General features: G+C 41.3%; 3 protein-coding genes and 1 long non-coding RNA gene across 4 annotated transcripts in view; 2 read left to right on the forward strand and 2 right to left on the reverse strand.

Annotated features, from left to right (window-relative positions):
• Positions 1–556: 556 nt before the first annotated feature.
• Positions 557–5,642, forward strand: LOC306963782 (heterogeneous nuclear ribonucleoprotein H2-like). Its single transcript, XM_079557476.1, has 11 exons — positions 557–703; positions 1,501–1,597; positions 1,672–1,827; positions 1,912–2,055; positions 2,731–2,869; positions 3,488–3,669; positions 3,768–3,880; positions 3,965–4,100; positions 4,433–4,516; positions 4,591–4,683; positions 5,011–5,642. Exons 2-11 carry the CDS (start codon positions 1,516–1,518, stop codon positions 5,106–5,108), a joined length of 1,227 nt encoding a protein of 408 aa, XP_079413602.1. The 5' UTR covers positions 557–703; positions 1,501–1,515; the 3' UTR covers positions 5,109–5,642.
• Positions 5,643–5,825: 183 nt separating this feature from the next.
• rufy1 (RUN and FYVE domain containing 1) lies at positions 5,826–10,003 on the reverse strand. Its single transcript, XM_079556938.1, has 17 exons — positions 9,651–10,003; positions 9,077–9,256; positions 8,570–8,687; positions 8,394–8,495; positions 8,188–8,311; positions 8,055–8,116; positions 7,845–7,980; positions 7,678–7,779; positions 7,492–7,608; positions 7,264–7,431; positions 7,088–7,185; positions 6,892–7,011; positions 6,605–6,734; positions 6,428–6,522; positions 6,302–6,350; positions 6,158–6,235; positions 5,826–6,101 (listed from the first exon to the last, which is right to left on the reverse strand). Exons 1-17 carry the CDS (start codon positions 9,988–9,990, stop codon positions 5,958–5,960), a joined length of 2,163 nt encoding a protein of 720 aa, XP_079413064.1. The 5' UTR covers positions 9,991–10,003; the 3' UTR covers positions 5,826–5,957.
• Positions 10,004–11,844: 1,841 nt separating this feature from the next.
• On the forward strand, positions 11,845–14,832 carry hbegfa (heparin-binding EGF-like growth factor a). Its single transcript, XM_079556813.1, has 6 exons — positions 11,845–12,073; positions 12,571–12,804; positions 12,884–13,082; positions 13,177–13,332; positions 13,423–13,509; positions 13,596–14,832. Exons 1-5 carry the CDS (start codon positions 12,016–12,018, stop codon positions 13,493–13,495), a joined length of 720 nt encoding a protein of 239 aa, XP_079412939.1. The 5' UTR covers positions 11,845–12,015; the 3' UTR covers positions 13,496–13,509; positions 13,596–14,832.
• A 3,163-nt stretch (positions 14,833–17,995) lies between these two features.
• Positions 17,996–27,042, reverse strand: part of LOC306963437 — a 29,146-nt gene continuing 20,099 nt past the window's right edge. Inside the window, exon 3 of the long non-coding RNA XR_013792912.1 lies at positions 17,996–18,327. This is a non-coding gene — a long non-coding RNA (uncharacterized lncRNA). The remainder of the gene's footprint in view (positions 18,328–27,042) is intronic.

Here is a 27,042-nt window from a genome sequence, read left to right on the forward strand (position 1 = left end):
AGATTAATTTCTCTTCAGTAATAGAGACTGCGATAGAACAATTTCATTTGTGTTTGGGGATTGCAAACCCCATTTGTGGTCGATACATATTCACAGAAAGCCTGAATATCAATATCATTGAGCCTTTTTTTGCATGGAATTATTATTTTTTAAAGTAAATCTAACTTATGTTCAGTTCTGGCAACATTTAAAAACGTGGAAAAAAATATCTAAAAGAAGTTGTATGAGTGCGCAGGACAATCAAACGAGATACAGGTTTCAGGTGGTCACCTTAACCACAGGTAAATGACTTAAGGCCCGTGACTGTCCGTGGCCCGTACGCAGCAGCTAATACACTCCTACAACGTCATGTTTGTTGGGCGTGGCCGCTGACCAGACGGTGGCGCCCGCTTCTCAGAGGACGGAGTTGCCAGATGCAGTGTGGTTACCATCCAGGGATTGTTTATCATTGTTCATCCAATAACTTATTTTTTTTCCCAATTTACTTATATTGTTATCGTCTTAGGACACATTAATTTTTATATCTTTGTGTTGTTGCCAAAAATCTTCCAGGAGTTTTATAATACATTGCATTTCATTGACCTTGCAGTGAAAGGGGGTTAACATAAAAAGCATCTGGCAACCCAACTCGAGCCTTCAACTGCAGCATCACGCAGGGCTGTCCATACATTTTCCCGGCGTGTTGGATCGAGGATCATATCAGGTAATTTGGTATCTTTGATCAAATCGTATTCTACAAATCAAACATTTTAAGAAGTCGTATACTTTTAACATTAGTTTTGAGCTAATCCAGCGTAGTCTTCTTCCATGTTGGTTGGTCAAAAGTTTGCCTTTGTTCCACGATAACGCTAATAACATGGCGCAGGCTGAGCAGGCCGCTTTTGTTCTTGTCTGGGTGCGGTATACTGCATAGAAAAGCCACCGCTTGCTGCATGTGATCAAATCCCACCTGGATGTTGAGCTATACACTTATTAAAACGAGCATTGCTAATAAATATCCCATTTTGATGAATGAAAACATTTTTTTTTTGCACGCTCTCCGCTGCCGTGTTGTTAGCTTTCTCCGCTAGCTTACTGTGTCCGCGCTCAAACCTCGCAGTCTTCATGATCAATAATGCTTGTGTTCTTGCTAAATACATCAGTCCAGAACGTCTTCTATTTATATGTTATTTTTGAAACACTAAACAAAACTAAGAAATACCTACTACTTTATATGATCAGAATTCCTATTGTGTCCTCTTGCATTTTATGACGTAGCCCTGCCTATTAAATGTTATGCATATATAACCATTGTACTTTTTTAAGTAAACCTGCCCCAACACATGAGACACATGGAAAGCCATATAGTGGTGGTATAAATTATACTATTTTAAAGTGTCTATTCCAGCAATCATCTTTAAACCAACATGGTTGGTTTGAGTTTAAACAAAAAAGTTAACATAAACAACAAATGTTCTTTTATGTAAATGATTGTTGACTGAACCTGCCTTTTTCTTTCAGGGAATATCACGAGTCATGGCTGAAGAGGGATATGTAGTACGCATCAGGGGTCTCCCATGGTCCTGCTCCGCAGATGAAGTTATGCGTTTTTTCTCTGGTAAGCAAAATACTTTTGTATTATAATGACATAACAAATGGTTCTAATGTTTTAAATAATGTAATATTTTGCAGATTGCAAAGTTCTTAATGGTTCAGGTGGAATCCACTTTACGTACACGAGAGAGGGTCGACCCAGTGGTGAGGCATTTATCGAGTTGGAAACAGAAGATGACATGAAAGTTTCTATGAAGAAAGACAGAGAAACAATGGGCCATAGATATGTGGAAGGTATGCTGGCCACACAGTGGCGTAGATATGTTTATTCTTATAGATAATATTATTTCTGAATCATAAGTGCCTTTTTTTTGGTAGTATTCAAGTCCAACAACGTTGAAATGGACTGGGTTTTGAAACACACTGGTCCAAACTGTCCCGACACAATAGGAGATGGGCTTGTCCGACTTCGAGGCCTTCCATTTGGTTGTAGCAAAGAGGAAATTGTACAGTTTTTTGCAGGTAAAATCTTCTCTCTAACTATGAATGTAGATATTATACACTGTATATTTCAAAGTTTAACCTTTTATGTTCTTATGCTTTTTTGTATTTCTTTCTCATTGAAATAGTTATTCATCATTTATACTTTCTTCTTAGCCACAAAAATTAAACATTGTATTTGTTTTACACAGAAAGTTCCTGATAACTTATCACCAACTAACTCCTATCATGCCGTAGTAGGGCTGGGCGATATGGTAAAAAAAAAAAGCCTTTTATTTTTTTGTCCCAACATTGTCTAAAGAGCCAACAAGTAGGAGGATAAAGGTTTGTGTTTGTGTTTTTGGCAGAGTTTGATTAATAAATATTTCAATCAAAAACAATTTATTGCCCAGCCCTACCCCATAGGTATCTTTCCCTTTTATTCATCCACACACTAGCAGCATCGTATTGTCCTGCACAGTGCCCTTCTTCTTAGTCTTTCTCTGTCCCTGTCATGCTATTTTTTTTTGTGTGGTTTTTTTTTGTAGTCATTGTAACTCTATGAAATAAGGCATCACTGGTATAACCTAAACTTGAATGTGTGTGTATAGAGTTGTTTCATAAGTTGTCTCTATCTCTTTGTTTAGAGAAAGTGTCTGTGATTGGGCTTGTGATTTAATATGTCCCCTGCTGGGGTTATCTGTCCTTGGGTTGAAGGGTTGGAAATCGTGCCAAATGGGATAACATTGCCGGTGGACATCCAGGGGAGGAGTACGGGGGAGGCCTTCGTGCAGTTTGCTTCACAGGATATAGCTGAAAAGGCTCTAAAGAAACACAAGGAAAGAATAGGGCACAGGTGGGGATGGTTGGTTGGTTGGCTGGATAAGTTGCTTTTCTTATGGTGTGCACCGTAAACATTTAAATCTCACGAAACCATCAGTAATCGCTCATCACACATAGACTAAAAATATCATTTACCTTACATTTTGGGACGTTAGTGCTTTGTCACCAACAATAATACGATTGAACACGAGTTAATATGTGGTGTCTTGGCACTAAATTTATGCCCAGGCTGACGATGGTAAGAATGTTTCCCAAATATTTCAATCAGTAGGATAGTGTACCCAAGGATCTGGAGCCCACTTACACAGGTACTGCTTGGGGTGGGCTGCAGATGGGTTGGAGCCCCTTCTGCCCTCGAGTTTACAATATGGCCGTCATGGCAGGGGCTTTTGATGCACCATTGATACTGATAAAATCCTTAAGTTAACCATAAGAAAAGTGGTCACAATAAAATGCAAAAATACATTTCTTTTATGCTACTTTTTTTTTAAAATCACATGGTGTTTTACAATCCATGGATTATACAATGACAGCATATAGAAACATAGACCAGTTTAATATTGTTGTTGCAGTCTTTCCTGGTATGCTCCCGTCTGGTGCACGTCCTTACTGTGATAATGTATTGTCTCAGGTACATTGAGATCTTCAAGAGCAGCCGCGCTGAGGTGCGGACGCATTACGAACCCCAGAGGAAGCCCATGGGCATGCAGCGACCGGGACCCTACGACCGGCCCACGGGGGGTCGTGGGTACAACATGATGGGCCGTGGGGGTGGGGCCTATGACAGAATGCGCCGTGGAGGATATGGAGGAGGTACGGATGCGTGTAAGATCCCATTAGAATCTTGACAATCCACAATATGAAGGATTGAGCTCATAATATAAATCGGCCGTTATGCTTTGTGCATTTAGGTGTATCGGATGGTCGGTACGGAGATGGTGGCTCTTCATTTCAGAGCACAACTGGGCACTGCGTTCACATGAGGGGACTACCATACAGAGCATCAGAGAATGACATATACAATGTAAGGACCAATCTTGATATTCTCACTTTTTTTTTAAATGTGTGCATCATTTTAAACTTTTGTTTTTTTTCTTCCCATTTTTAGTTCTTCTCACCATTGAATCCTGTGAGAGTCCACATTGAGATCGGTCCAGACGGGAGGGTCACCGGAGAGGCGGATGTGGAGTTTGCCACTCACGAAGATGCTGTGGCAGCCATGTCCAAAGACAAGGCAAACATGCGTGCGTGTTCATTTCAGTACCTTCATTTCTAACCGTTTAAGCCAATAGTTTCCTCAAGTCAATAGTTTCCTTGGTTACACAGGTGTGATCACTTGGAACTTCATATATTATAGTTATAGGGCTATAGTTGGCATTTTAATTATAGTTTTGGATCTACAATGGCCTACTAATAATAAAGTATGACCTTATTTTTTCTAAAATTGATTAAAAGTGTATGTAAAATGTATGGTTGTAGAAGATGAATATAACTTTCCAACAATGCAACAAATCCTTGATGTTTTCTGAAGCCCTGATGTAGAGGAATAATGTTCCCTGTCTCTTTCTGTTATCAGAGCATCGCTATGTGGAGCTGTTCTTAAACTCAACAGCAGGTGGCAGCAATGGCACATATGGCGGCCAGATGATGGGTGGCATGGGTGAGTCACAAATGTGCCCACTTCACAGCTAAATGTCGCACTTTATTTTATCTTAATATATTTTGTATTTTTAGGCAATCAATCATCGTACAGCGGAGGCCAGATGAATTCGGGATATTCTGGTGGATATAACAGTCAAGGAAATATGGGTGGCTACAATGACTACAGTGAGTGTCATCTCTTAAATTTGCGGAGCCAGACTGGGTCCCTGAGTGATATAAAGATAACATGTTAAAATTCACAGATCTAAGATTATTGTCATTTTTTTTATTGGAAAGAACTCTCAACAATTTGGTTTCACTCATGGTTTTAAATACCCAAATGCTACTGCAATGTAGTATTGATTTTCAGTGAAGGGGTCCTTGGTATTTTTTCATTTTATAAGGGTCTAAAGTTTGAGAAAATGTAAATGAATACAGTATTCCTTAAGATGATGAATGACTTTGTTTTGTAGAACTCTGCGGTCCTATAGTGTGTATTTTGTCTCTTGTTAGGTAACCAGGGTGGAATGGGAAGCAGTTACTATGGTGGCGGAGGTGGAGGCGGGAACAGAGGATCCATGAATGGAATCGGAGGGGGATGGGGAATGTAAATTTGTTCACGAAACTTTTGTTTTTTTAACTCGGCAATTTGCTGAACGTACTGGAAATGTATGTCTTGTGTAGAAAACAAACAGTAGGTTTGATTTTTGAAAGCGGGGTTTTGTTTCAAGAGGTTGAGCTCCAGAAATGTTCATCTTCTGTCCAGACTGTTGAAGTGCTGTTTGTACTCTTAGTTACAGATTTATTACATTGCAGAATCTGTGCTTTGTTTTATTACCCGGAGACGTGCCGTTTGTCACTTGTCCATCCCTCCAGATTTTCACTCTGTGCTGGTGGCTTTGACATGTTCAATGTGTGAAAGCATGTGCTAAAACGTTTTCTAATCCTTCTATATTTTACATGTTTTTTTTCCAGTTCAAATTCTTACAGGCTTACACTGAGCATGTTTTCTTTTATAAAGTTGTTGATGAGGCAGTTAAAAATGTGGGTCACTCCAGGCAGGTACATTTTCAATCTGCTGATTTGAAGGTTTCTACTGCTTTACATGGTATTTGTAATTCATGTGCAAAAAGTGAATAAAATAGTCTGGAAAAACAATTGCAAGAGACTTTATTTTATCAAATGTTTCGATAAAAATTGTTCTTGTCCAAATGACTTCAGAAAGTTTGGGTAACAATTTACAAGATTTTACAATACATTCTAAAATATATATTTTAAAATTAAAATACATTTATTCATTAATCCAGCATAAACTGAATTCAAAGGCTATTTGATGGCCTGTATGAAGGACATTATGTTAGCTACAGACATCATTGATTTAAATTTCATGGTATTGGTCAATTCTAGTTCATTCAAAATAAGTGCAGTTACATTGCTCTTATGGAAATACTGTCATTGTGTCAAGAACTTGAGGAGTTGCTTCTCTGCAGAAGAAGGGAGTGGCAAATGTCGCACACCCGAACGGGACGGGGGTATGAGGGTAAGGCCAGCTCGTTACTGGAGCAGCTGTTGCAGTAAATGTCTCCGCAGTTTCTACAGTGATGCTGCACAAAGCAACAGTCAGTATTGATACAACTAAAGGTTTTAAATATAAGAATACCTTTCTGCGCGATATGGAGAAATCCTTCTGGCATTGCTTGCATTGAGTAGCTTCATCATCTTTCAACCAGGCATGGCCCTGAAGAGAAAATAAAGACTTGAGGCACATGGATCGAGCATACTGTTTGTGAACCAATGCATTTACCTTTAGTGCTTTATTAACCTCCCTGAAATCTTCCATTTTTAATTTCGACCTAAGATTAAAAGAAAGATTTCTTTATTCCAAATAGACATTGATGTACTGTATGTTACATTGGCTCCAGATACTGACTGGCTGAGGTGTAGTCCCATCTCCTGTAGAGCCTGTTCCTGCTGCTCACACCTTTGCTGTAGTTTCTGCTTTTCCTGTTTAAGGCCCTCCAACTCCTGCAAAAAATGGGGATTCAGACTGAGTAAAAGCACATATTTCATTAAATCTTTTTAGCATGATAAAAAAAGGTAAACTGACAGCATGGAGCCCCTGCAGTTGTTGCAACTGTGTTCGTAGTTCTGTGCTGTTGTCTTGCTCCCTCTGAAGAGCTTTCTGTAAACTCTGTCTCTTTTCCCTCTCGGTGTGCAGCTCGTTTTCCAAACCCAGCCTTAAAAAACAAAAACAAAACATTACAGATGTGAGGTGTGCTTTTACACACCTTAAAATTATATAAACCAATGATACTATTTACTGTTTGATTTATAGCTTCAATAACAAATCTATGTATAAACATAATACAAGCATTGCTTGTAGATTAAGCTCACCTGAGTGCATCAAGGTCAGACAGTTGTTTCTGTAGTGCAGTCACTTTCCCCTCAACTTCATCCCGCATGTTTTTGTCAGTCTGGTCACTGTGTTTGCGCTCTTGTTCTGAGTTTTTCAATCTGATATGAAAAAGCTCTTAATAAAAATACAAATGCAGAATGTGCAGATATTACCAGCTCATTTGCATGTGCAAACCTCAACTCTAGCTCCTCCATCGTCTTTTCCATCTCATGCATCCTCTGCTCAAGCTGTGCTGCTTCTGCCTGCTTTTTCTCTGCTTCCTGCTTTGAAGCCTTCAGAAAAATGTAGCAAAAACTGTAAAATTCACTTGCATTTTTAGTCAGGACAATATAATCAGTTTATTTTTATACCTGTGCCTTTTGAAACATTTGTAGGTTTAGAGTCTTGACCTGGTCAAGTTGCAGCCGCAGAGCCACAAGTGTGTCTTGCTTTTCATGTGTGTCTTTCTCCAGCAGCTTCATGGCCACCTCCATCTCCTGCTTTAACCCAACTTGTAGCTCCAACTCATGCTCCAACTCCTAAAATCACAAAAGTGTCAGATTTGCTACAAATTAAAATGAATAACTTTTGCAACAGACCTGGCGAATACGCTTTTCTTCTTTATACTGAGTCCACACCACATTGTACATCTCATCCAGGCCTTGGCGAGTCTGCTTGTAGGTCTCTAGCTCCACCTGGCTGTCCTGCAGGGCTGCCTGGTATAGAAAATGCAGATTTATGGAATTTTTATGTTTAGGGGTTTTAGCCAGTGTTCAAGACCTGACCTCTTCCTTCTTTTGGCTGGACTGCAGGATGGACTCATTCTCCTTTTGTAGCTGTTCCTGTTCTTCTCTTAGAGAGTTAATCCGGTCGGTGGCTGCCGTCAACTAAAGAGGCACAAATTCAGTTTCACACAGGTCTAACAATCACAAATCATTATTTCAGGAATTACCTCCTCAACAAGTTTACTGTTGGTCTTCTCAAGAGAGTCCATCTTTGCCTGAAGGTCAGTGACCGTTCCACTGAGATGTCGATTGAGCTCCTCCACATAGTGCTTTTGATCTAGAATTGCTGTCATCTTAGATTCGCTGAAACAGACAAAGTAGGCATTTGTCTGACGCATAATTACACAATAAAACAAATGTAACACAAGACTCCTTACTCTTTTGAAGTTTCACTGTTAGCCGGGTCTTTTAAGTAAAGTGAAAAGTCAATTACTCCAACCTACACAGACGGCATATGTTAGTCCACTCCACAGTGTAAATACTTCCATAATTCAAATGTGATATATTTACCAGAGAATCAAGGTCTTCTCCTTTTATACACAGATTAGCATCGATTACATTGATCCCCACCAGGAGTCCCCCCATCACCGAGCCTTCCTCTTCAATCATCAGCGCTCCAGGGTCATAAAACTCACTGGAGACAAACACAGTTTAAATTAAATAAAAAAAAACTAACTTTTACACTTACTCCTAATGAGAGGTTAAATGATATGGACCTCAGGAGATCCTTGCGGTCCAACAGAGCTTTCATATAGTCAGCCGTTTTCTTCTGCATCAAGGCTAAATGCAGCCAAGCCCTTGCTCTTCCCAACCCGGTCCTAACAAAACATTGATCAAGTTAGACTAGCTCCAGGCACGGGAGATGATAGTATGCTCTGCTGTTGTGACTTACTTGATGCCGGGCATGTCTCTGGCACTTGTGGCAATATTTACAGACTCTGGGCACAGTTTCTCCACCAGCTCCAAAGGGCCCCAGATGGACTTGTTCTGGCCTATAAAAGACTTCTTGGCTGCAAGTGCAAAAACAGTGGCTTAAGTAGTGTCGGAATTCACCAAAAATATGTCATAATCTGTGACTGTAATTTTGATTTATCCACAAAAACATATTTTGCTTTCTCGAGCCCATTATCCAGTTCGAAAGTTCCTCATATTTGTTGTCAGATCAAATGGCAGAAATGAGTTTGCATCAAAAAGTCTCTCTCTCTATCTGATAAATGCTCGCTGCTAAATCCCTGCACCAAGCCTTAACCGGTGCAAGTGCAGAGAAGCCTCCATTAGATAAAGCTCAGGGGGGGGGGGTCCACATACACACAGATAAAGTAAATCCAGGTTGAGCTATGAATGTACTGCTGCTAGTTTCCACACACCCGACCTTCAACAATACAAAAGTCTTATTCACCTTTTAATCCATGTTTGAGGCAATGTTCCAGGACAACGAAAAACTGTTGCAGTGGAGGATACTCGGAGTCCAGCGTCCTGCCAAGGCTGAGCGAGGACTGGATCAACACCTTGATGCTCAGCTTCATCATACTCAGGAGGTTGGATCTTTCAATTGCCGTGTGATCCTTGGGGGGCAGAACTGATAAAGTGCATATGAGTCAAGACTAATTTTTTATGTGACGCTAAATGCATTAGTTAACACAATTATATTCAAGATATATCCCCTGGTTTTGATGTTTATTATATCACCTCCTTATTGGGGTACATGCTGTGACGTAAATAAATGAATATTAACATAAACATTGCCTTTTTCATCCAACTTTTCTTCATAAAATTGCCACTGCATGGATGTAAAACTAAGATAAACACTCACCCCAGGCATTAAAAAAAAGTGTGGCGTCTTTAAATCCATATAACCAAGCATAACATTGAAATTATGCGCCATGTCATGTGTTCTGGCAGTTCACTCCGAGTCTGAAGGAAGTTAAGTTTCCCTGTCCTTCACTTATGTGCAAAAGCCAAAACCACTGCACCTGGTAGCTTTCTTGCGGTGCTGATGACGTCGTTTGGAGGTTGTTTTTCCCCCGGGGAGAACGCGGTGGACCCAGACTCCTGACCGTCGCTCTTCGGGACAACGGAGATCACCCCGCTGCTTATGCTCTCCGTGGCCTTCCGTGCCAGCGACAGCAAAGGCGCGGACCAGCTACTCTCCGCCGCGGGGATCGAAGCCGAGTCCTCGGGCTCTGCTTCATGGCTGCTTCCGCCCGCTCCCTCCCCGTCGGCCGAGTCCGGGGAAACTTCATGATGATTTGCCTCTTGTTTTGGCTCGTTATGCTCAACAGCTGTGTTTACCTCCGCCGTGTTGTCGGCCATGTTTCTACTCCTCCTGTCACCGAGCGGTCATGTGATCACGCCCACACGGTGCTATGGTGAAGCTCTATAAAAGCAACCGTTGCCATGGTAAATGTGGCGGCCATCTTGTGATTGTCTGATTGGCCAAATAAGAATAAAACCAATAGAATAGAATAGAATAGAATAGAATAGAATAGAATAGAATAGAATAGAATAGGTTCACGGACACATAAAACACAGAGCCTGTAGTTTAAAATTGTGGCTAAGCTAAGACCATTATGGCGGTAACTATAATGAAAGTCAATATGCAGATTTACATGTGGCACAATTGGCACAAATTTTAATGTCTTTGCACTTATTTTTCCCAAAGGAAAATCGTTTTTAGATATTAGTGCTTTCACACATGCATGGGTTGTTTTGGTAGGTTTTCTGGTTGAATATGCATAAACTGTGGAGATAGTTCCATCAGCTGTGAAAACCTACCAAAAACCCTAAAATAGGCTCGTATTCCTATTAGTGTATATGATTTCTTGAGTGGAGTTGAATGAGAATCACAATATGGCCGCCCGAGCGTCCTCCGTCACAGCGCCACGCATGGCCATTTATTTCTACGCAGTTCCTTGCGAGACTTCCAAGCGCTTACTGCCACCTGCTGGAACTGTGCGCCGGAAAAATCTATTTTATAGCACTTTATTTTGCTCTAATCTGATACACTGTTTACTTGTTGAATCCCTTTATGGTTTAGGCCATTCCTTTGCCCAGCCATTCCAAAAGACCAGGACATCACGGTCTCTAATACTAATGATAATAATTTACTATTATTATTATTAGTAGTAGTATTATTAGGAAATTACCATTATTTTAAAGTTTTAGTTTTAAAGAAGTCAATTTCCGTAAATACATCCGTTCAAAATCTCTATTTTTCAATGCACTTGTTTTATAGACAAGCTTTCAAGGCCGCCTGGGGGCCCCATTGCTCTGTTGGGGTAGAGCAATGTTTTGTTTCAACCTTTGTTTTTTGATGCCACATTGATCATTGTTTTATTGATTGCACTGTTTGTGTGTTTTTAAGTTGAGTGCTGCTGTAGTGAGTGAGTGTCTTCACTGTGAAATCAATAGTCCTGTATGAGTGTGTGTGGCACAGTTTACAGAAAGAAAAACAGTATGTGCCATAGCCTGTTACATTTTCTTAAGTTTGCTCCGACCCCACTGGCAGTTGGTATGTTTTGATTAATACAATGGCTTTATGCTAAATGTAAGAGAGAGAGTGAGGTGCTGGCTCCAGTTGTGTGATCGCGGTAATGTGAAAGTTCACAAACCTTTAAAAGGTGAGATGACCCATTTTTACCAGCTGGTGGCGCACTTAATCTGTTGACAGTTTCTCAGGTGTGTTGTGTGTTGTGAAACGTGAGGCAGCGCTGCCCACTTCAGAAGAGTAAGAGTGTTGAAGAGGCACCTGCGTGTGAGTCAAACTGATAAACTCATTTGTTAAATTGGAAAAAGATCGCATTTGAAACAAATTTAATAGGACTATTAGGCCAGGGATCTCCAAACTTTCTTCCCCGTGATAATAGGCTGCTTTAGTATAGCCTATAGTGGAGTAAGCAGCCAAAATGGAATTTCTCGACTTTAACCAACATACAAGACTCTACTGGCCCTTAAAATGTAGAAAAACCTTTGGATATCTTTTGGAAAGGCTGGTTTCTCCAAAGATACAGGTTTTGTCTGACATCAAACCCTAGCATCAAAGTGCAGAACATATAATAGATCTCCTGACTGCCTGAGTTCTGCCTTGTGCAGTTGCAGTAGTGTTTCATGTCTCACAGGGAGAGGGTAGGCGTGGTGAACTTTGAGCCATAAATACCACTGCGCCTCTGTCAGGACGCTCTTTCAGTGCGCTTCTCTGACGCAAAGACCGCGCTCTCATCACACAGCGCAGGTTTGCGCACAGCCGGAATACGCTCTTTTTACTCCAAACAAAACTATAAAAACAAGGAGATCTTTGAACAAGCCACGGGATTACAATATTTTATTCTAAACTGTTCAATGAGTTTGGGCACAATGAGGATTTTCAGTGTTGTAACTCTGCTGCTTCAAGCACTTGGTAAGTTTTTGTTGAACACTTTTTTCGCTGACTTTTGCCTTCCTGTAAAGCATGACCGATCATAAACCTTTCATTACATTTACAGTCCTGTTATGTTGCCAGTCACTGCTGGACTTAACGGGGTCATCTCTCTATTTTAAAGCATGCTTTATGTAACTAGATACATTTATTTTTAACTCATATTCTTATGTGACATTACCTAAGTGTCTATACATGCGTTGTGTGTGGCAGTACAAATGTTACTTGGATTTTACATCGTTCTGAAGTTGAAATCCTTGAACTATGTCATTGTCAAGTTGCAACACAGAGTCAGTTTTGAATGAGATTCATTGCTTCACTCTGAAAGCAAGTGAAGAAAATGTGCTCCAAGTTTCCAACATGTTTCAACTTGCCTCTGAGATGTCCCGCCCACCTGAACTTGGAATGGACCACCTTACCTCTAGGCCCATGTTTTTTCACTTCTAACTTTGTATTTTTCTGTTTTTTTAATTCTACAGTCATGTCAACATCTGTGAGCGGGGCTGCAGTGGACAGGTATGAGGACGACAGAAGGAATACAGCAGTCATCAACTTATTAGCAACAACTCAAGACAAAAAGTTGGAGGAGAGCATGTCCGTGGGCACGACAACCGTGGACTATAATCAAGAGGAGGAAGACTACGAAGATGAGGAGGAAGACTACGACGACGAGTACGAAGACGGGCTGTCGGGAGATTATGACATGCCACGAGGTAAGTCCTGTCACACACCCTTTTATTGCATTCAATACATAAAAGGTCCCAATCTAATGTGATTCGTCCTTCTTTGCAGTCGCGATGTCAACCAAACCCAAGGATGCGTCGGCGGGCCTGGACGTTGAACGGACAGAGGGAACCAGAAAGCGAGGGAAGGGCAAAAAGAAGGGGAAGGGCAAAGGTAGAAAGAGAAATCCATGTTTGAAGAAGTACAAGGATTTCTGCATTCACGGCACCTGCCAGTATCTGAGGGACATCCGTGCCCCATCGTGTGTGTAAGTACTCACTTATTATCGAATTACTGGCTTTTAAATGCTGTGTTATTGTCAATCATGGGTCTGACGATGTGTGTTTTTCCTTTTTTCGTAGGTGCCACCAATGGTACTCTGGCGAACGGTGCCAGTTTTTCACACTGCCTGTGGAGAAACCCCAAGAAGGCTACAACCGGACAACGGCACTGGCTGTTATCGCTGTGGTGCTGTCGTCTGTGTGCCTCACCATTATTGGACTTTTACTAATGCTAAGGTGAGCACGCACATTCACCATTACTGTTCGGTCAAATCTAAGGAAGCGGTTTGTCTGATGCTTCTTTTTTTTTTCCCGTCGTGGCTACAGATTTCATAAGCGGGGAGCGTACGACGTGGAGAGCGAGGAGAAGGTCAAACTAGGGTTACCATCCAACCACTGAAGAGCTGGACACAGGTGAGGAAAAAAGTTTACAGGAAGTTTAATTCACCGAGACTGAAGTAAAACAATGTATTTAACGGAGGTTTTGTTTGATCCTGCAGGCAAAAGAAGCAGAAATTCTACCTCAATTTTAGAAAAGCGAACCACAAGAAGGAGCCCTACTAAAAAGGGAAAATACTGTGCTTGAAAGGAGTCGCCTGAATCGAGTCACGGGTGGATCGCCGGGCCGATCCCTTTCAGATCAGTCAGTGTCATTCCCAAAAGTGTCTTTCCTAAAAAAAAAAAAAACTGGAATGGCCTGGAATATGGACTGGCCCTGAGGATGGACTGGAGATGTGACAAGCGAATGGACATAAGTGACGGAGAGGAGAAACGAGAGGAAGAGGATGTCTATGGACTGTGCTGTGCTGCTTCTCAGTGAACAAACAGACGACTGAACCGAACAGTGTGAAATGTAAAACAGTACATTTTGTCTCTAATGACAGTGTTTTATTTTTATTTTTTTTCCTGCACAAATCCAACATTTTTGTGTACAGTAAAAAAAAAAAAAAAACAGTATATTTATAAGTTTAATTTATTTATTTAAATGTATTTATGTAGATTTTTAACCACCGTCAGCTGTTTTTTAAAACAAATGTTACAGTTTTTGTGTTTCGTATACAAAAGATATTTTATTTATTGATACTAAATGGAAATATGCTCCTGTTTGTGGAGAGCTCTAATGCAAAAAATAATCTTTTTTTTTATGTATATGATTAAAATTATAGATGATCGGTAGCACTACCAATTCAACCGTTTCATAATAATACTTTTTGTGATAGATCCGAGTGTTTTGAACCATTAAGTAATGATGTAAAATGGAAGGCAGTGGGGCAGCTCACTGAATAAGGCACTTCAAAGTAAAAATGTCAGTGAGCGCCTCCACCTTCGGGTCAACACACATTCAGCATATGATATCGACTGATCATGGTAAACTAACATACTGTACAGTGCACTGGCCTCGTTGTTAAGACTATTATGTCCAATATACTTACATTCACTGTCTGTATCGCTAACTGTTCAGAAGAGAAGAGAAGAAAGTTGAAGCCAAACCACTGTAGCGAGAAAACGGTCAATGAACGATATTGTACTGTTTTCATTGTCTTACTGTTGTTAAAGCAGAAACGCCCTCAGTGCTGGTCCTCCCACACTGAGATCTTTGTTAAGCTGTCAAGCGTATAATGTGAATTCTGTACCACCCATTCAAAACCTGTACTGGAGTTTTGACGTGATTTCTATTTATGTTTTTTTTTTTTTCTTTCCTTTCTTTTTTCCAGATCAAAATAAACAGTTCAAAATTAGCACAAAGCGTCTTTCCGTTTCAAAATGTCACTTTCAGATTTGGCTTTTTTAAGCTCCGCAATCCACCTGTTACTGAGATTTAGCATTGTCTTTCTGTGGTGAAAACAGAAGATTCCTATAGTGTGCTGTTGGTTAAATTTGTTGGTACACCTGGTGCTGTTCATGGTTGGAGCTTTTGTCTGCAAATTTGGGGTTGACTAGATTATATCTTTTTGTGTAATGTCTAGATTTAGTGGACCAAAGTAAAACATAAAAGGGGAATGCCAACATTCCCAGTACTACCAACAAGGCCTCAAGAACAAATCAAGACTACTCTATATTTTTGAAAGGCAAAATAGCCCTAAATTGGACTTGATTATGTCTAAACTGGGTGAAAATCATTTACAGTGAGAGGAAAATGTATGTGAACGCTTTGGAATTTCTAAACATTTCTGCCTAAATCTGTCATAAAATGTGGTCTGATCTTCATCAAAATCATAAGATTGAATAAACAGTGTTTGCTTAAACTAAAACCTTTCAAACAATTACACGTTATCATATTTTTAATAGCCATAAGATGTATTCACAGGACAGGGAGGAAAAAGTAAGTGAACCCAAGAATCTCGCTGATCAGCCCTTTTTTTTTTTTTTAAAAGAGGAATGGTGCAAGATTCAAGAACTACAGGAGAGCACTGATTGCTACAAAAGAAGGGTCAGCCAGCTATTTAATATAAGGGATCACTTACTTATTCCACACTGTTGTGAATGTCTCAGGTTTTTCTGCACAATATCTTGATCAACTTGTGAATACATTTTTCCATTGATGATAGCAAGTTGTCCAGGCCCTGAGGCAACAAAACAGCCCTATTTGTTATAACATATTGTAACAGAAGGATGTTTATTACTATGTTGTGGTGGTAATACAGCTTTCTACTTGTGAGCTTTCTCCACTCACAAGCCATCTCTAGTACTACATTCAACTTTCATACATAAGGAGTACCCATGATAGTGTGCTGCGTTCCTAAAACATGTTCAGGAGGTGTAATTATAGTTCAGACAATGTTTTGATTTCCTTTTTGTGGCCGACTTTGGAGTGTCCCGTTTTAGCTCCGGCACCTGTGTCCTGCAGCCTATTAGAGCTGCCGTGTTTTAAGTCTCTCACACACAGCCCCAGGAAATTAGGACCAATCCGAATAACTGTGGTTAGCCCTGCTCCATCCGAGCAAACAGATGTGTAGCGCCGTAGCTTTGTTGCACCTGACGACGCGAGCCAGCACCTCACGCCATAAGCCATTAGTCACCGGGCCCCACAGATGCCATGTTCAAAGACACTCTATATGGGAGTAACATTCGAAACCTTCAGCCATCACAGGAGACCGCAGAGTTCAGACGGACCGCACGGGGCAGATGCTCGCAGGATGAAACAATGCAATGCAGTGGTGGAAAATAATGTAAAAGTGTCTATTTACTCACACAATTTAATTTGGTATTTTACATTTTTATTGACACATTTTAGAGCAGATAACTTTGCACAAAAAAGTGATGAAAAAGCCACAAAAAAATGATGAAAAAGCCACGAAAAAGTGATGAAAAAATGACGAAAAAGCCAAAAAAAAAGTGATGAAAAAGTCACGAAGAAGTGCTGAAAAAGTCACAAAAAAAGTGATGAAAAAGTCACGAAAAAGTGCTGAAAAAGTCCCAAAAAAAGCGATGAAAAAGGCATGAAAAAGTGATGAAAAAGCCGCGAAAAAGTGATGAAAAAGTCACAAAAAAAGTGATGAAAAAATGACGAAAAAAAGCCACAGAAAAGTGATGAAAAAATCACCAAAAAAGTGATGAAAAAATGACGTAAAAGCCACAAAAAAGTGATGAAAAAAAAAAAAAGTGATTAAAAAATGATGAAAAAGCCACAAAAAAGTGATAAAAAAGCCACAAAAAATGATGAAAAAGCCACAAAAAAATGATGAAAAAGCAACAAAAAAGTGATGAAAAAGAGGTGACAACGCAGCAACAATGTGAGGAAAAAGGTTTTTTTGAATGAGTTTTGTAGGTCTTAGCTTTCAAATGAGCCCTTATTCTGACCTATGGGCCTTTGAGATTTGAGGAATGCCGAACTGGAGATAATGAACTTGGTTCAGGCGGGTGTAAAGAGGTTAACTTGACAAAAATACACATAAATTGGCTCACCTCAAAGTATAATCAACACTTTCCGTAGTTTTCACAATCACAGTAAAATGCTTTTACTTTTTTCCATTTGAAAGTACATTTTTTAGTATTTTCTTAAATACAATGTTCGACAGATACTTTTTATCTGTATTTATGGAGTACTTCTTTCAGCACTGATGAATGTGCCTACTGTCATGCACACCGCACACATCTGAACAGCCAGCTGGATTCAAAGGCAGTCAGAAGTTAGTCACCGCTTGAAGTCACCTCCTGTGCAGATGTTATTACACCGTACATGTTTATGGGAACAGTGGGAACGTCTTATTACTTAGGTTTCGATGGTTAACCGAGCCGTAACAGCAAACCGACCGATGTTTACTTGTTTGCTATGAGGTCATTTTGTGTGTGTGTGATAGTGTTTTCAAGTTTCTCATGGGTTCACAAACGTTTACATGAGTTACTAGTGGGCAGCAGATGTTCAATGCAGCCCCAAGGGTGGAGCATCTTATTGAGGAATTTTTCGCTCTTCGTGACATGTTGAGAAACCGAAAAGCAGAAGTTGATTTGGTCATTTACTTTCATTGCCGGAAATCTCATGTAACACAGAAAAACGAAACAACATGGTGAAGAAAAATGTCACCACAAATGTTTTAGGCTCTATAACATTAGGGTAACTTTTTTCTATCAAGGTTTCCTATTTAGAGATTCATGGGAAAACAAAATAATGTTAAATTTGTTTTGTCCTTCAGCACTGTAGCCAGGCTCGTTATTGTTGTTGTTTACATCCCTGTGGAAGTATAAACTCATCCCTGTGTTAGAAATGCATCAGGAAAGTTAGGAATAATTTAGAACCATAAAAAACAATTGAAATTTTACACGCTCCCTTTGTAATTGTCTGTAGTATAAGTTGCTTTAGTGTTTCTTCTCTAATTGATTGTAAAGACATGCTTTTATGTATGTTGCACTTAAAACAAGATTGTGTCGGCTACATCGCTTGTGAAACCATGATTAAAAATGTGTCAGTCTAAATTGGTCAAAAAATGCTTTTAATCCTCCGTCTGTTTTGGCTGGCACGCGTACAGTATGTGTATGTATATGTGAGGCCAGTCGTTTACAGTAGCCGGGCCACATAATCCATGCCTCTCAATGTCAAGTCTCTGCACTCACAGAAATAGGGCTGTGCAGTCATGCTCACATAGCTGCTATTCCCGGTGCTGTGCAGGCCACCAAAGAGAAAGTTTACTGAGAGTAAGACTCCTCCTCCTCAGCGTCCTCAGCGTCCTCAGCGTCCTCAGCGTCCTCAGCGTCCTCAGCGTCCTCAGCGTCCTCAGCGTCCTCAGCGTCCCACTGCAGAGGAGCCAGGGGCAATAATGATCTACGTTGGTGCTTCTTGTTTACCTTTAACAAGAAGAGACGGCCACAGCGTACCTTTTGTTCCAGATGCAATTTTATGACAATAACAAGGCCTCATGGAATAATGTTACATCTGTTAAAGCTTTTGTTGATATAATCACGAAGTCGGTGTCCCTATGTACAAAATGTACTAGATAAGTGTAGTGCAATACATTGACGAACAACACAACAAAAGACACAACTGACAGAAGTAGGTTGAGCCATTTGCCCAATAATCAGATGTTGTTCTGATTATTGCTGCCCTTGATCAGGGAACTTCACCCACATTTTGTATGCATGTGATGGCATACTTCACGGGGCGATGGTGGTGCAGTTCGTCTCGTGATCAGAAGGTCATGCGTTCGAATCCCAGCTCCCGCAGATGCACACTGTCTTGTGTCCTTGGGCAAGACACTTCACCCTACTTGGTTCCTTACTGTAAAGTCTTTTGGGCCTGATAAAGTAGAAAGGCGCCATATAAGTTGAGTCCATTTACCATTTCAATAAATTGGTTGGGAGCCATTTTAATTCATCGGCCACAATTGCCCCATTAAATTAAATCTTATAATTGGAAGGCCTGAGTGAGTGGGTGGGTGAGTGAGTGAGTGAGTGAGTGAGTGAGTGAGTGAGTGAGTGAGTGAGTGAGTGAGTGAGTGAGTGAGCGAGTGAGGGTTTGTTTGTAGTCAAAGGTGTCGATAATGCAAATTGGCAGCCTCATTTCCATCAGCCTACCCCTAGGCAGCTGTGGCTACATTACAATCACCATGTAGGAAGTAAATGAATAACTCGGTTTAAAAAGTGTAGTAAGATAAGATAAGATAAGATTATACTTTATCGATCTCACAATGGAGAAATTCACTTGTTACAGTCGGCGTTCAAGAAGATCACTCAGAGTTGTGCAAAAACAGACAGGAAAATGTGAAACCAGTAAAATAGAATAAAATAGAATAAAAAGTATAAGTATAAGTACAAGTATAAGTCATTATTGTTATTAGTATCCATTAAAAGTGTCCATTATTTTTCAGTTATCTCTCCCAGTACTTCTTGACCCTGTCCAGTATCTCTCCCTGAGCAAAGATATTGAATTAATGTTGGTCTCTAAACACTGGTTTCGCTGTAACGCTGTCTAAGCTGAGGCATAGACGTCTGAATGAGTTTGAGGAGCCTAGTGTTGTTGTGAAAGGTGCTTCCTGTTCCGCTCAGGAGTAACAATGGGTAGTTTCCACTCTGATATGGATGTGCGCATGGCCACAGTTGGCAATATAATCACAAACGAACCGGATATTTCATCAACCGGAATAAATGATGACTTGCTGCTAATCTATCTCCCTTTATTACTGTTCTCTCACTCTCACATGAATCAAACCCTAATAAATGAATGACGTTATTGTAATGCTTCACTGGGGAAGATCAGGCGTCTAACATACGTGATTGATCTCTATTCTGGACGCAATCTAAAACTGGTTGATAGGTGGGTGAAGGTGAAGGTTTTTTGTTTTCCCAGCACTTATTCCATTGTGTGTTTCTATTACTCACTACTGAACATCAGAGGAATAACTATAGCCACAAACACTTGCACGATGACTGTGTTTGAAATCACCCTTCAGTTTCCCCGAGCCTTTATTAGTTATTCCTGTCCACTTACTCCACATCCGCGCCTAAATTTCCTCTTCCTGCCCCCTTTCCTACTCTTCCTTTTACATCTCGCCCGTGTGCTCCAGACAAAATGAATCGGATGTGTTTCCCAAAGGGCCCAGAAGTGATTAAGAGAGGAGAGCGAGTATTTTTCAATTGAATCAACTCCCAGTGGAGCACTTGATTTGTGAAGTCATGACAAGTATGGCTACGGGGCGTAAAAAAGCAAACATGTATTTTGAGGTTTCCGTCGCAACTCCATAGCTAGATATTAGTAAAGTAGTTGCCAATAGCAACGAAAACGATATATTCGTTTATTCAAATGAGTGGTTTATGGTCGATGCGTGTTTCCCTCAATCCAGCATGTTGAACTTTGAGCAGGCAGTGCCACGGAGCAGGGCAGGGATCCCAGCGACAGATTCTCCACTGCTGATGTCACTCTGTTGGACGCACACTTGTTATGTATCAGAGCCGCACTATTAAATTCTCACTAAGGTCTATTTAGGCCCAGAGGAGGCTGACCAGGGTATCAAGCTACCTGATGAGGGGAACTGAGAGGAGACGCTTTAACAGAGAAAGGAGAAATAGGATTGGGTTAAGAGAGGCCATAAAGACAACAAAAAAAAACAACAACTGTCACATCTACCACACAAGCAGCAACGCAATCTCTCAACGACAACAGACAGGAAGAGGCGATGACTGCAGGCCTGAGTCATCTGTTTTCTCTGCCCCATGCTTCTCTGAAACAAAAAACTCCTCCCCGTTCTGCCCCGGTGTGTGCGACTGAAGGCAGAAAGAATCCCCTAATAGTGGTTTGAGTGGATCAGAGCAGCACGTGTGGCTGATGACAAAAGCAGGCCCGGGCGGATGTGAGGGCAGGCGGCAGCGGGCTCCTGTGACCGCAAGGAGTGGGCTACTGTGGCTGTGTTTCCCCTGTGGTTATGCGCTGTTCAAAGTGTGGCCCGCACTAAGACCCCTCAGGCGAAGTTGTGAAGAAATCGCGATGGCATTGTTAGGCAAGATTCAAGCCAGACTTCCTGTATGGTGAAATGACAGCAAAACAGGAATTTTACCAGAGTAGTTCAAGAAGCAGACAGTCTCTACATTTAAGACTGGGATCAAAACGTACCTCTTCGAATCAGTACATTCAGGTCAGGTCAGATAGAAAAAGTCTAACTTACAGCCTAAAGCAAAGCTGCTTAGGGGGAACACTGCTGCGGGAAGTGCGGTATACACAAAGCCCTATCCTCTAGCTCTTTTTACATATACTTTGTCTTTTAACTATGATGCAATATTTCCTTTAACTGTAATCATCACTATTCACATGGCGTCCCCCTGTCCCCCTCTGTTCTCAGATGGTTGGTCGTTCAGCCCTATCTGCGGAGGAACCACTGTTCAACTGAAGCTCCAACAAGGACTGGACGTTCTTCCACGGTCTTGGCCCCATCTGCAGAGGGACTCCCATCAACCCTAGGTCACCATAGGAGAGAGGGGTTTCCGTTGCAAAGGACACACAGCATCTGTTCCAAAGATTGCAGCATAAGCCATACAGTAAAGTGTCACGGCTCACTCTAACCCAGAAGGACGACGAAGCAGGTAAGAATTTAACAGATTTATTTTGGTAACTTTACAGGTGGAGCAGGAGGAACCAGGCAGGTAGGTATATGGACAAATGGCAGGCAGGCAGGTTAGTTGTCAAGATGGCAGGCAGGCAGGGTAGTTGGCAAGATGGCAGGCAGGCAGGCAGGTTAGTTGGCTGCTGGCACCTGAGCACAAAAAATAGGTTACAAAAAGTACAGATTTTACAAAGAAGGAGCCAAGCATTACTAACGGGATAGTAGAGACAACGAACTGGCGAGGAGTGGCTGAAGAACCAGGCTTCTTATACTGCAGGTTGATGAGGATGGATGAGTATCAGGTGTGCCAGAAGCCAAACCAGGAAAGCCACGCCCAGGTAGGAGGAAACAAACACACACACAGAAGGGAGGGGGAGAGCCAAGATGTGGATCCTGACATAAAGATGAATGTGTTGCCTATTTTGTCTATTTTATTCCTTGTGCAAGTCCCAAGCCTAGATAAATAGAGAGTTGTGTCAGCAATGTACATTTCCGTAAATGGCGGAGCAAAGACGTAATTTAAAGTGATAGTCTGTAAGTTTAAATGTTTACAGATTTCATACATTGCGTTTAATTGACTGCCTGGGCCTGCTGTTTGATGTAACGTAACCATAGCAACTAATCTGAATTCCTGGTGCCATAAGTTTGACCAATGAGATGTGGTTTCCTGTGATGCAATATGGGGAGAGAGGGAGACAGAAATGTCCTGATTGGATCATTGTCAGATCCATTGTCAGATCCAATCAGGACATTTCTGTCTCCCTCTCTCCCCATATTGCAATCCTACAGACTATCACTTTAAAAAATCTTGTTGAGCGTGAATTGCATTGTGGCATTGGTAGCCTGTATTAATTGTGCATGTTGTTTTTCAGTTGTTGAATAGTACCCATCATTGACCCCCCTCAGCTATGTCAAAATGTAAATAAGAAACAGGCCACTCATTGAGGAGGATTTCTGCTGAAAAACAGAGCACACTCTTGCCTTGATTTCCAGGGTGTATCCGCCTTGTGCCCAAAGCATGATGGAAATATTTGGCTTACAAACATTACATGAAGCAATGCCTTTCCCTCTTCTCACTTTTCTATAATCTATCTCTGAGAGTGCTCCTCAAACAAACATTTCCCATAAGGCCTCCTCGCCATCCCAGGCCTGTTAGTGGGGTTGGTGACCTCAGACAGGCGCTCCTTACAACCTCCAGCGCTGCAGCCGGAGACACTGTGGGAGCTGTTCAGAGGAATGCGCACAGAGAGGCAGGAGGCAGGACGGGCCCAGAGACGACAGGGGGATTTTTCCTTTGGATGAGCTCATGGACGACTGCGGGACACGCCTCTGACCACCCTGAGCCAGCGGGACACACACCATGCACAGACCGGGATGAGGCCTGTTCAGCTGATGGATAGTGTCACATGTACTACAGTATGAGGGATACAAGATAAAGCTAATTATTTATTAATCTATTTATTTTTAATTTACATGAAGTTGTCTCATATAAAATAGAGATATGTTTTGTAATATTATGAAAGTTGCTCTACAGTAAAGTTATAAAACCAAATGTGTCAAGAGCCTAATTACACACATGAATCCAATTTGTGCTTTAAACCTCAGTGAGAGGTTTGGCAAAAGTGTCATAATAAAACATTGATGGTGCAAGTGAAGAGTTTGCTTCGATGTTTTAGGCCAGCGGTTGGCAAGTTTGCTTGGTGGATGGGTTGGCTTTCTTTAATTATTATTTTTTCATCATTTTCGTCATTAGATGGAGGGTCGGGCCTCCTCTTGGTGACTAAAATGAACAGACCACTTTGGACTAATGCTATTGTATTTTATAAAAGGGAGGTCTGGGAGTCCTCTCTAACTGATGATATTATATCTTTGTACATTAACAGGTATTTGATCTTAATTGACTCTGTGCATAATTTAAAATCATAACAACGCCGCCCAAGACGTGACTTCCTGTTTCAAACCAGCACGGCAAAATAAAAGCACACAGCTCGTCTCAGTGATTAGTTCAGCAGGCACTTGCAACATTAGAAGAATACAATTAAATACACACATGTTTTGTCTGTTAATAGTTAGGCAGAAAGAAAGTTGGACGAACTATTGAATACGATGGTGCTTATATCTTAGTGTGCTGGATAGATACAGACGGCATCTCTGGAATCGCCCATATATGGTAATTTTTTAAAACAGTTAAGGGGGAAAACAATTTTGAAAAAATTTATATTTTCTCTAATTATTCAAAAACTACTGATGCCGTATAGATACAGACGGCATCTCGTCATAGAAGGGGGCATGGCTTCGCCGAGGGGGAAAATAGAATCTTTAGAGAAACACAATTTTCCACTCTTTTTTGCCATTTTCTGGTCAATCAACTTATTTATCACATACAAATACAGTCAAGTGTAAATCGGGTCCATATGGATATTTTCTCACAGCAGATTATTCAGTAGAAGTGAAAAAACGGCAGTTGTAGCAAGCGCTAGCTAACCGTTAGCATTAGCCCGATGCTAACATGTAGCATCAAGTTAGCATTCTCCGTTATTCATGTATTTATGGGCTGTTGAACCACTTTGCTCCTCCCCATGTCTTTGTATCATTATTTAGTAGAAACTATATTCACAATTCAGCATTTGTTACAGTCGTTTTTGAATAATTAGAGAAAATTTTCATTTTGTCAAAATTGTTTTCCCCCTTAACTGTTTACAAAAATGACCATATATGGACGATTCCAGTCTGTATCTATGTATCTATTGAAACAGGAAGTCGCTTCTTGGGTGGCGTGTGTTATGATTTGAAGTTATGCACAAAGTCAATTGTGCGAAATTGTATTCCCCAAAATCATTAATTAATTCTCATTAATTTGATATTTCAGGCTATACTCGTTGCTCTTCCGCTAAGCTCACACAGTAGGGCTAATCTCTGAATCGCTGTTATAGGGAGAGGGCACACGACAGACTGACAGCTCACCCCAAAGGGCAATTAGAGGCTCAGCTCTGTGAAAAGCCAGGCTAAACTCTGGCCAATTACAAGATGAGAGATAGATATGATCAAGCCACATTTAGTGCGCTCAGCAGCTGATTGAGGATTTACTGTATCATGTGCCGTGATCTAAGAGTGTTACTGTAACTGTACTTTGGCTGAAGCGACTCGCTGAGACTTTTTTTTTTGGATTACTCAGCCCTTTCCTGCTGAGAGTGAGTCAAACGGCGCACTGTGGTTTTGTGCTTTGGTTTGGTCTATGGGCCTCTCCACCGGGGCTTTGTGCTTTGGGTGTGAAATCTCTCCCACTCACAGCTCCTCTCCAAGCACGGGTTTCGGGAATGTGACAGAGCTCAGGGGACGACAGGGCCACCGTCTGAATGTGACACATCCATGCGGGAAACTTGTTTTCTTCATAGGCTTCAATATTATAAAGTCACACTCCCATATAGGCACAATTCACACAGACATTTTCTCATGAAATACTAAAACAAAGGGAAGTTTATGAAGTAGGATGTTCCCAGATGTCTGTGAAAGCAATTATTGTTTTAAGCTAAACCTTCACCTGTGGCGTTCTTCCAAGTTGTACTCCACCTGTTTTCATTTAGCCGGCCCCATCTCTCTCATGGCCTGTGTGTGTGCGAGACAGTGCAGTGATTGTTCATTATGGCAGGTGCGTGTGCTGGGAGTTCCCTCTTCGCTGTAATCACAGGGCCGGCACTGACATCGTTATTGTCACTGAATTCCTTCGCCCCTCAAGCTCTCAAACACTCCCTGAATATTGATTGTGCAGTATTTCATAAGGAGTAAGGTCATGGGCCACAAGGACAAATCAGAAAGGGCTAAAAAGATAATGTTGTTTTTCGAGAACCAAAGTGAATCTTACTTTATGGCATCTTAAGGGGTCTAGATGCAAGTTGGCCATTTTATACTCACTACTGCCACCTCAGGTCATACGTGTAACTGCACCTTCTATATTAAGCTCGTGCATGATGGCAATGCAGACCCGAAGTAACAACTTTTTGAGTGACAGTGGAGGATTTTAGAGGCAGTTGTGGTGAAGGGTTTTTTGTGACGCAGCATACAGCGTCACAAAAAACATTCAATACCTAGGAACTTGACATAAACATGTTTGCTTACTGGCTGCTATTGCTAGTCTTTGTCAAATGGCAAAATCCCCTAAAGGATTTTGCAACAACCACAAATGAATCATTTGTAAAGTTTTTGCTTACAATACGGTATTTCGTCAGTTCTAAAAGATTAAGATAATTGTTAAGTGAGCAGTTACACGATCCAAGTATAGTCACACAAAATAAAACATTTTCTAAACGGATAAAAAGGGGACCTGGTCGCCTCCCGTGGGAGGTTTTCCAGGCATGTCCTAGTGGTACAAGACCTCGAGGAAGACCCAGGACACGGTGGTGGGACTATGTCTCCGAGCTGGCTTGGTGTCGCCTCGGGGTCCCCCCAGAACAGCTGGAGGAGGTGTGTGTGGATCGGGAAGTTTGGGCATCTCTGCTGAGACTGCTGCCCCCGCGACCCGGCCCCGGATAAAGCGGATGAAAATGGATGGATGGAATAAAAAGGGGAACTATATTCTGAGGAGCACTTTGACGTCCACGCAGTAAAGTTGAAGTGCTTGGATCATGTGATAATAATAATAATAATGCATTGGTTTTATATAGTGCTTTTCAGGACACTCAAAGACGCTTTACATTGCACTTTTCGTTCACTCCATACTCGGTCGTGGTAAGCTACTATTGTAGCCACAGCTGACGGAAGCGAGGCAACCAGTCTGCGCCATCGGCCCCTCCGACCACCACCACTCACTCGGTCACTCACGCACTACATTCACTAGGCTTCCTGGTGTTCCCAAACGGTCTCCTATCCAAGTCCTGCCAGGCCCTTCCCTGCTTAGCTTCCAAGGTCTGACGGGATTGGGCAGAGCAAAGGCAGTATGGCCTACATGGCCGGTATGTAATTGCTCACTTAACTGCATTTAAATAGAGAAAATGTGGAAGAGAGGCTAAACGCTAACAACATGTTTGGTGTTTATGCATGACTGAGCGCACGCGTAAAGACCACACAGGTACACATCAACTCGTCTAAGAACATACCTCAATATGCAAAAACGGTGGCCTGTTCCTTTAAGGTTTGTTCAAATACAGAAATAATACATAATACATTCCTCATGTCATCATAGGCTTGAATGCTAGACACATACATACTTTTGGCCAAAGTGGCAAGCGAGAGCAAAAGTGTTTGGCAATTTGGCAAGCTGGTTAGTGTTTTGGTCAAGCCCTAAAGGTCGGTCTATACCTAAACAAACAAAAAATCTCCTTTAGGCCTACAGCAGAATACAAGTTAATCTATGATGGAAGTTAAGGACCATGAGAAACCCTGCTGTTGCTTGCCTTCGAATCGCGCTTGGGCCATGTCTGTG

The sequence above is a fragment of the Gobius niger genome, assembly GCF_951799975.1.
Source record: "Gobius niger genome assembly, chromosome: 5".
Classification (NCBI taxonomy): Eukaryota; Metazoa; Chordata; class Actinopteri; order Gobiiformes; family Gobiidae; genus Gobius; species Gobius niger.

Bases quoted from the DNA above. Each gene is read 5' to 3' on its own strand.
- LOC306963782 (XM_079557476.1), top strand. From the start codon at position 1,516: ATGGCTGAAGAGGGATATGTAGTACGCATCAGGGGTCTCCCATGGTCC. The intron at 2,056-2,730 runs GTAAAATCTTCT...CTTGGGTTGAAG, and splicing joins AATTGTACAGTTTTTTGCAG to GGTTGGAAATCGTGCCAAAT. The intron at 4,684-5,010 runs GTGAGTGTCATC...GTCTCTTGTTAG, and splicing joins GGGTGGCTACAATGACTACA to GTAACCAGGGTGGAATGGGA.
- rufy1 (XM_079556938.1), bottom strand. From the start codon at position 9,990: ATGGCCGACAACACGGCGGAGGTAAACACAGCTGTTGAGCATAACGAG. The intron at 8,117-8,187 runs GTAAATATATCA...CCGTCTGTGTAG, and splicing joins GAGAAGACCTTGATTCTCTG to GTTGGAGTAATTGACTTTTC. The intron at 7,186-7,263 runs GTATAAAAATAA...ATTTTTCTGAAG, and splicing joins AAATGTTTCAAAAGGCACAG to GCTTCAAAGCAGGAAGCAGA.
- hbegfa (XM_079556813.1), top strand. From the start codon at position 12,016: ATGAGTTTGGGCACAATGAGGATTTTCAGTGTTGTAACTCTGCTGCTT. The intron at 13,083-13,176 runs GTAAGTACTCAC...CTTTTTTCGTAG, and splicing joins ATCCGTGCCCCATCGTGTGT to GTGCCACCAATGGTACTCTG. The intron at 13,333-13,422 runs GTGAGCACGCAC...TCGTGGCTACAG, and splicing joins GGACTTTTACTAATGCTAAG to ATTTCATAAGCGGGGAGCGT.